General features: G+C 40.1%; 1 protein-coding gene across 1 annotated transcript; it reads right to left on the reverse strand.

The window, feature by feature from the left end:
• Positions 1-255: 255 nt before the first annotated feature.
• On the reverse strand, positions 256-4,694 carry LOC121312619 (galectin-2-like). Its single transcript, XM_041244333.1, has 4 exons — positions 4,561-4,694; positions 2,183-2,265; positions 695-863; positions 256-445 (listed from the first exon to the last, which is right to left on the reverse strand). The coding sequence occupies exons 1-4, from the start codon at positions 4,564-4,566 to the stop codon at positions 299-301; spliced, it is 405 nt and encodes a 134-aa protein (XP_041100267.1). The 5' UTR covers positions 4,567-4,694; the 3' UTR covers positions 256-298.
• Between the last annotated feature and the right edge of the window lie 4,877 nt (positions 4,695-9,571).

The following is a 9,571-nucleotide window of genomic DNA, read 5'->3' on the forward strand; positions in this document are numbered from 1 at the left end:
GCATTTCCATTGAGGATCATTTAGGAAGGGTATAGTTACCATACAGTCATGTCATTCCATTGTAGCTGCGCTACACTTACACTACCATTGCCCCTTATTATAAGACAGACCCATTATTGCACTACCATTGTAGTGCCACTGTGTTTGTGCTATGGAAGTATAAGGCACAGTAGCACACTGTGGTTCTATTCTGCCAATGGTGCCCTCGTCACATTGTAAAAACCCAATCAGTACAGAAAGCCAAACTCAGGGGTGAAGGGTTTGCATGAAGTTTTATTCAGCAGGCAGTGGTAGGTGTTCATTCAAATTTGAAGGAGGTCACTTTGAAATCGCCCTTAACTCTGACGTAGGTGATTTTTTTCAGACTCAGATGGTTTGGAAAGGCGACGATATGACTGTTGGGCAGTTCAATCTTAAAGCAGTCACCCAAGACCTTCACTGTCAACTGTGGAAAGACACAAGCAGGATTTCATAGTTATGACACGGCGATTTTCAGATTAAAGTAATTCTGATTGCTTATATGTTTTTACTAAAAAGAGCCTGCTTAGAAAGGCAATGTAATGCGCCTCCTGTATACTTAGTACTGTAACACTTCAAGTGTCATTAAACTGCATTGTAACAATGCGATTCAGTGGAGGGGCTTCAAACATGTACAGTGCTGCAGGTTCGTGGAAATGAGGTACAAGTGTCTTACCTTGATGATGGCTCCTTTCTTGAAGGGGAAATTGGGGTCTCTCTGCTCGGACCCCCAGCAACCTCCACGCTTGGAGTTGCACACGATGACAGAGCCTGGTGTGTCATGGAAACGAGGGTTAAAGTGCAGTGCCAGGTCATTCGAGTCCTTCCCCATGTCAATGCAGAACCTGCCGGCAGAGACTCTGAATGTGAATCAGTCCAGAAACCTGGGCTCAAAACCTTCTACACTGGAAACACACGCGTTACTTCTATTGAGGTGCTAACATAACAGATCACTTGTGAATGTTCATGGTCAATGGCTCTAAGACTGGGGGTGACAATTTCAATTGAACAAGACAAGCTGTCAAGCACAAGAGGTGTTTTTTTTATTTTTTGGAGATGCCTCAGTTCATCACAGTGTAGATTTCCATGTATTTAACTTTAAAAACCTGCCCCATTCTTCTAAAACTCTCTTGCAGTGCCTTCACTTCAGCTGGTTGTAGCAAAAATACTTCCATACCCTGTCATGCACTTCTATTCATTACTGCTCTGAAATGCGCACTTTTGAAAAAACATCAGACATCTCCTACAACACTAAGATCAATATTGCAGAAACCATACAGGCTATCATATCTGCTCTTGACTGAAGTCGCTGGGTAATATCTAGATCATTCACTTGTAATTCCAGATGAGGGGTCTCCAACCCTGGTCCTGAAGAGCTACTGGGGCATCTGGTTTTCATTTCATCCAATCTGTCACTTAATAGAACCAATTATTGGCTTAATTAGTCATTGATGATGTAAAGACATCTATAAAACCTGCTGGATAGGGGCTCTCCAGGACCAGGGTTGGAGACCCCTGATCTAGAGCATTCACATGTAATATCCAGGTCATTAACTTGTACTATCTAGAATAGATCATTCACTTGTAATATCTAGATCATTCACTTATGTGCAGTTTCCATGTTTTGTAAGTGTGAACACAGACTAACAGTATTGTCTATTACCTGTGATGAATGTTTTCAAGTATTCAATTTTGAATTTCAAGGTATTTAGTTATACACAGCACCTTTCATACCACACTATCTCAAAGCGTTTTACATGTCAGTTAAAACAGAAAGAAGGATGCAGTACCAGGAAGTAGAAAAAATAACTATATCAATAATGAAAAATGAAAAATTAAAGACCATTGAAGAAAACAGGAAATTAATAACAATGATAGATCAAACACAGAATTGATAATAAGCACATAAAATAGATAAAAACAATTATATTTGTAAGTCAGGTTAAAAAGGTTAGACTACAAAAGTAAGTCTAATTTTGACTGAAGCGGCATCTCTAACAGAAAAGGGCAATGAGGTCCACAATCTGGAGCATTATAACTAAACTCACTTTCTCCTCTCCTTTTCAATCTGACTTATTGACAAAATATAAAAATGTACCTTAATAAATCATAATCAATTCATGTGTCATAAAACAAATCAATGAATAAATAACAAATGGCTTACATAGAAGCATTATCTGAAATTTTGCCCTTGATCATCAGCTTGTCACCTACATTCAGATCGACGTTCTTTACTTCAAATACTTTCTGTGAAAGAGAAATGGAATTGGTCAGTAATGCAGTAAAGCTGCAAACCAGACGACATCATGCATTCGGGTGGAGTCCTGTGTGTGACATCACTACAGGGAAGGGATCGAAGCAGAATCTAGAACCCTACATTCCGCATGTTCTAATGTTTCCACGTCATTCAATGATGGGATGACTGCTGCAGACACGCAAGCACATGATTGTAGCCCTTCACAAGCTCACACATTCTAGGACACATGTATACATAAGGAAATGGGCTTTTAAATATCTCTGCATTCGTGGATATAGGGTTCTCAACCTCATCTCGTCTCACCAACCGGGGGCCAGAATACATACACAGTGCATCACACAACATTGCCCGTTAGGGTTGCCACCTTCCCCACAGACTTTCTCAGTCAGTCTTGGTCTATCAAAACTGCAGTATACTGTAATACAGTTTAAAACAATACCACCAGATCTCAGTACAAATCAATAATCTTGCAGTGTTGTGCTCTTGATAATTCTAGCAATCAAACTCGATAACGATTTCTGTTCGGTTTTCAAGTAGCCTAGAATTGCACGTAGATGAATGCAGTTTTCATTATTGTGAATTTAAATACGTTATAAACTGATGGTTCTGTGATTTCACATAAATATTTTTTAAAATTTGGTTATACAATTAAATAGTTTTACAACTAGGATATAGTATGTCACTAAAATGTAAAACCTAGCTAACAGTTTTATGTTGTTACATTTCATTGCCACAATGTTACAGCCCACTTTGTCTGTGACGACGTCTTGATCAAATGAATGAGTGGATTTACAAACGAGAGGAGGCCATTTGGCCCATCTTGCTCGTTTGGTTGTTAGTAGCTTATTGATCCCAGAATCTCATCAAGCAGCTTTTGAAGGATCCCAGTGTGTCAGCTTCAACAACATTACTGGGGAGTTGATTCCAGACCCTCTCGATTCTCTATGTAGAAAAGTGCCTCCTATTTTCTGTTCTGAATGCCCCTTTGTCTAATCTCCATTTGCGACCCCTGGTCCTTGTTTCTTTTCTCAGGCTGAAAAAGTCCCTTGGATCGACACTGTCAATACCTTTTAGAATTTTGAATGCTTGAATTAGGTCACCACGCAGTCTTCTTTGTTCAAGACTGAACAGATTCAATTCTTTTAGCCTGTCTGCATATGACATGCCTTTTAAGCCCGGAATAATTCTGGTCGCTCTTCTTTGCACTCTTTCTAGAGCAGCAATATCTTTTTTATAGTGAGGTGACCAGAACTGCACACAATATTCAAGATGAGGTCTTACTAGTGCATTGTACAGTTTTAACATCACTTCCCTTGATTTAAATTCAACACTTTTCACAATGTATCCGAGCGTCTTGACATGATCATACTAGCCCACATCATATTAATAAACGCACAGATCCTGTTCAATGCACTGGTGCCACTTGTGTGTGAATCCATGTGGGCAGCACTAGATAGTCATTTGTCTTCCTACCAATCCTAACACTTTCAAAATATTATTTTCAGGTAAGTTACATGAAACACAGCCTGTTTTCCTTTATTTTACCACATTGCCAATGATCTATCCACCTTAGAAGAATGTATTAGGACCTAGTCTGTCCCAAAAACACTGAACATGATATCTACCAGGGGCTGAGATTCCTCACCAGATCTGACGCTCAGGTGATTGTCTATTAATGAAGAACACAGGGCATTTACAGACCAGTTTGCTTACTAAATATTTTGGTATCCCTGAGTAGATGGTCAAAGTCCAGGAAACACATTTAAAAGAAGGAAAAAAAGAACATAAGAACATAAGAACATAAGAAAGTTTACAAACGAGAGGAGGCCATTCGGCCCATCTTGCTCGTTTGGTTGTTAGTAGCTTATTGATCCCAAAATCTCATCAAGCAGCTTCTTGAAGGATCCCAGGGTGTCAGCTTCAACAACATTACTGGGGAGTTGATTCCAGACCCTCTCAATTCTCTGTGTAAAAAAGTGATTTTCTGTTCTGAATGCCCCTTTGTCTAAACTCCATTTGTGACCCCTGGTCCTTGTTTCTTTTTTCAGGCTGAAAAAGTCCCTTGGGTCGACAGTCAATACCTTTTAGAATTTTGAATGCTTGAATTAGGTCGCCACGGTCTTCTTTGTTCAAGACTGTGATTCAATTCTTTTAGCCTGTCTGCATATGACATGCCTTTTAAGCCCGGAATAATTCTGGTCGCTCTTCTTTGCACTCTTTCCAGAGCAGCAATATCTTTTTTATAGCGAGGTAGCAAGCGTAAAGAAGATCTGAGGGGTACTCACCGCCATGACTGTTCTGAACTCCGGACAGCAGACAGCAGGTTCTGGAGTGAGGAACCGTGAGACAGAGAAGGAAGTGGAATGACAATGGAACGTTAGAATCTTCCTTTAGATTGATACTCTGGTTAATCTTTAAACACAGCTTGGTTAATTATTAATCCACAGACAGATAGGAGAGAAGAAATCCATCAATATAATTCCACAAACTGCCAGCACACTCTTGTTCCCGATATACTGTAGAGTACATGATAATAGAATGGGATCAATAATTCTCTAGCTGGGGCATGCATGAAGATTATTCTATATGAAATAATAAAATATATTACACAAACAAATATAACAAACAGTTGCATCCCTTGTATGTCTAATTAAAAGATCCAAAGACATTACTGCAGCTTTCACGCAAAACAATACATTGTTGGCTCAATGTTGTCATGAGTGATGAGTGTGGCAAATAGCTGTATTATTCAGTCACTTCTGAGTCATGGAATTACGAAGCCATGACTTTAGTCTTCAAAGAGCACCGAAGCCCTGCTCAGATCAGAGCCTGGATCCAGGATCAGATCCCTTTAGTACAACCTGCCCCTGAGGCAAAGTGTGACATAATGCAGATTTAATGAGGGATTAGAACTGTCCTTGAAATACATTTAAGAACATAAGAACATAAGAACATAAGAAAGTTTACAAACGAGAGGAGGCCATTCGGCCCATCTTGCTCGTTTGGTTGTTAGTAGCTTATTGATCCCAAAATCTCATCAAGCAGCTTCTTGAAGGATCCCAGGGTGTCAGCTTCAACAACATTACTGGGGAGTTGATTCCAGACCCTCACAATTCTCTGTGTAAAAAAGTGTCTCCTATTTTCTGTTCTGAATGCCCCTTTTTCTAAACTCCATTTGTGACCCCTGGTCCTTGTTTCTTTTTTCAGGCTGAAAAAGTCCCTTGGGTCGACACTGTCAATACCTTTTAGAATTTTGAATGCTTGAATTAGGTCGCCACGTAGTCTTCTTTGTTCAAGACTGAACAGATTCAATTCTTTTAGCCTGTCTGCATATGACATGCCTTTTAAGCCCGGAATAATTCTGGTCGCTCTTCTTTGCACTCTTTCTAGAGCAGCAATATCTTTTTTATAGCGAGGTGACCAGAACTGCACACAATATTCAAGATGAGGTCTTACTAGTGCATTGTACAGTTTTAACATTACTTCCCTTGATTTAAATTCAACACTTTTCACAATGTATCCGAGCATCTTGTTAGCCTTTTTTATAGCTTCCCCACATTGCCTAGATGAAGACATTTCTGAGTCAACAAAAACTCCTAGGTCTTTTTCATAGATTCCTTCTCCAATTTCAATATCTCCCATATGATATTTATAATGTACATTTTTATTTCCTGCGTGCAGTACCTTACACTTTTCTCTATTAAATGTCATTTGCCATGTGTCTGCCCAGTTCTGAATCTTGTCTAGATCATTTTGAATGACCTTTGCTGCTGCAACAGTGTTTGCCACTCCTCCTACTTTTGTGTCGTCTGCAAATTTAACAAGTTTGCTTACTATACCAGAATCTAAATCATTAATGTAGATTAGGAATAGCAGAGGACCTAATACTGATCCCTGTGGTACACCGCTGGTTACCACACTCCATTCTGAGGTTTTTCCTCTAATCAGTACTTTCTGTTTTCTACATGTTAACCACTCCCTAATCCATGTACATGTGTTTCCTTGAATCCCAACTGCGTTCAGTTTGAGAATTAATCTTTTGTGCGGGACTTTGTCAAAAGCTTTCTGGAAATCTAAATAAACCATGTCATATGCTTTGCAATTATCCATTATCGATGTTGCATCCTCAAAAAAATCAAGCAAGTTAGTTAGGCACGATCTCCCTTTCCTAAAACCATGTTGACTGTCTCCCAGTACCCTGTTACCATATAGGTAATTTTCCATTTTGGATCTTATTATAGTTTCCATAAGTTTGCATATAATAGAAGTCAGGCTTACTGGTCTGTAGTTACCTGGTTCAGTTTTGTTTCCCTTTTTGTGGATCGGTATTACGTTTGCAATTTTCCAGTCTGTCGGTACCACCCCTGTGTCAAGAGACTGCTGCATGATCTTGGTTAGCGGTTTGTAAATTACTTCTTTCATTTCTTTGAGTACTACTGGGAGGATCTCGTCCGGCCCAGGGGATTTGTTTATTTTAAGAGCTCCTAGTCCCTTTAACACTTCTGCCTCAGTTATGCTAAAGTTATTTAAAACTGGATAGGAACTGGATGACATGTGGGGCATGTTGTCAGTATCTTCCTTTGTAAAAACTTGTGAAAAGTAATCATTTAACATATTTTGCTATTTTTTTTTCTTCCTCTACGATTTTGCCATTTGTATCTCTTAAACATTTAATCTCCTCTTTGAATGTTCTCTTGCTGTTGTAATATTGGAAAAACATTTTGGAATTGGTTTTAGCTCCCTTAGCAATGTTCATTTCTATTTCTCTCTTGGCCTTTCTAACTTCCTTTTTGACTTGCGTTTGCAGTTCCGTGTACTCTTTCTGCGTACTTTCTTTTCGGTCCTTTTTTAATGCTCTGTAAAGTGCCTTTTTTCGCTGAATATTTTTTTTAATTGATCTATTAAACCATTTTGGCAATTTAGTTTTACATTTAGATTTGTCTACTTTAGGGATGTAATTGTTTTGCGCCTCTAGTACTACATTTTTGAAGAACAACCATCCTTCTTCTGTGGGTGTTTTCTCTATTTTACTCCAATCTACTTCTGTTAGTCTCTGTTTCATACCTTCATAGTTTGCTTTTCTAAAATTGTAAACCTTAGCTTTAGTCTTTACTTTTGGGGATTTAAAAAACACTTCAAATGAGACCATGTTATGGTCTGAGTTTGCCAGTGGTTCTCTGACCTCTGTTTTAGTTATTCTATCTTCGTTATTTGAAAAGACTAAATCAAGGCATGCCTCCCCTCTAGTGGGTGCCTTCACAAATTGTGTTAGGAAGCAGTCATTTGTCATTTCCACCATTTCTATTTCATCCTTCGCGCTACCCACCGGGTTTTCCCATTTTATTTGGGGGAAGTTGAAATCCCCCATTAGTATGGCTTCTCCTTTGCTACACACATTTCTAATGTCATTGTATAACAGATTATTGTGCTCACCGTCTGAATCTGGCGGTCTATAGCATGCTCCTATTATTATGCCTTTTGAATTTTTGTCTGTTATTCTGACCCATATTGATTCGGTTTTATTTTCTTTGTCCAGGTTTAACACCTGGGCTTCAAGACTGTTTCTTATGTATAGCGCTACCCCTCCTCCTCTTCTGTCCTGCCTGTCTTTCCTATACAGTGTATACCCACAAATATTATATTCGTCCCCATCACTCTCAGATAACCACGTTTCTGTAACACCTATCACATCATAGTTACCTGTTAGTGCAGTAGCTTCAAGTTCTAGAATTTTGTTTCTGATACTTCTAGCATTTAGATAAATACATTTAATGGTTGTCTTACCTGAGTTGTTGTTCTTGTTTTGATGCGGTCTCCCTTCTGTTTTTTTGTTGATTTCTCCCCCCTTCCTTTCTAGTTTAAATGCTTCCGAACCTGCTCGAGGATCTTTTCTCCAAGTAGACTGGTTCCCTTGTTATTTAAGTGCAGTCCATCCCGTCTATACAGATAGTCCTTGTTGTAGAATGTGGTCCAATGATCAAGATAGGTGAAGCCTTCCCGTGTGCACCACGTCTTCAGCCATGCGTTTTGATTAATTATTTCCAGCTGTCCATATGGTCCTTTGCAAGGTGCGGGTAGTATACCAGAAAATACCACAGTTTTGGTTTTCTCTTTTAATTTCCTTCCTAGCTCTCTGAATTTGTTTTGCAGGGATTTTGGTCTGTCTCTTCCAATGTTGTTTGTACCGATGTGGACGACTACTACCGGGTCGTCTCCTGTTCGTTCCAGGAGCCTGTCCACGTTCTCAGTGATGTGCTTGACCGAGGCTCCCGGAAGGCAGCACACTGTTGTAGTAAGGGGGTCCAAACTGCGAACTGAACTTGCTGTGTTTCTCAATATGGAGTCCCCAACAATCATGACCTCCCTTCTTTTTGCTGTCTGGTCACCACTGTCAATAGGGTCCTGGATGTTGTTCCTTTCATTCTCTTGTTGTTGGTTCTGCTCATCAAAATTCTGAAGTGACTCAAATCTGTTGGTTGTTTTGATTTCTGGTGGTTGTGTTTGACGAAGTTTCTTTTTTTCCCTGCTTCTGCCTACCTGAACCCAGCTGTTCTTACCTTCTATCTCCCTGGTGGCTTTCAGTCTGTTAGGGGTGATGCAGACTTCCATGAATTGTGGGTGTGCCAGTTCCTCAAGATCCTGTTGCTGTCTCACTTCCTCCAGCTCCATTTCTAGCATACTTACTAGTTTATGCAAATCCTGGATCGCGCGGCACTTTACGCACACTTGGTTTAGCTCCGCTGGGTTTTCTCGGATTTCCCACATCAAGCAGGTGTCACAGATTACAGGCTTGAAGACCATGTTGAGGTTTTTTTTTTTTTTTGAAGTTTAGTTTCTTCTGCAACTGTCAACCTGCTTTCCAACTGCTTCGAAACTGCTCTGTACTTTTCCACGCCTGTACTTCTCCCACTCGCTGTCGCTTCCACTCGCTGTCGCTGGGAAGACTGCCTCGTTTAACTGCGTTGTTCTGCTGTGCTGTCGGCTCCTCCCCTCGCCCGTGTCTCAAAACGACGCTGAATTTGAATCAGCTGCTCCGAGTTTCAGCTTGTTTGTTATCAGAAAAACACACGCGGCTGTTTGACTTTGAGCTGCTGCTGTGTTTCCCCAATGTCCTCTGTTTTCTGATTAAAGCAATTCAAGATGCAATTTCTCCTCTCTGCTTCGAAACTGCTCTGTACTTTTCCACGCCTGTACTGCTTCCACTCGCTGTCGCTGGGAAGACTGCCTCGTTTAACCGTAGTTGTGGCGGTAGAATTTACATTGCGGTAGTGGTGGTGTGGGTAGCAGAAATGCTGT

Source organism: Polyodon spathula, unplaced genomic scaffold (assembly GCF_017654505.1).
Source record: "Polyodon spathula isolate WHYD16114869_AA unplaced genomic scaffold, ASM1765450v1 scaffolds_4152, whole genome shotgun sequence".
NCBI lineage: Eukaryota > Metazoa > Chordata > Actinopteri > Acipenseriformes > Polyodontidae > Polyodon > Polyodon spathula.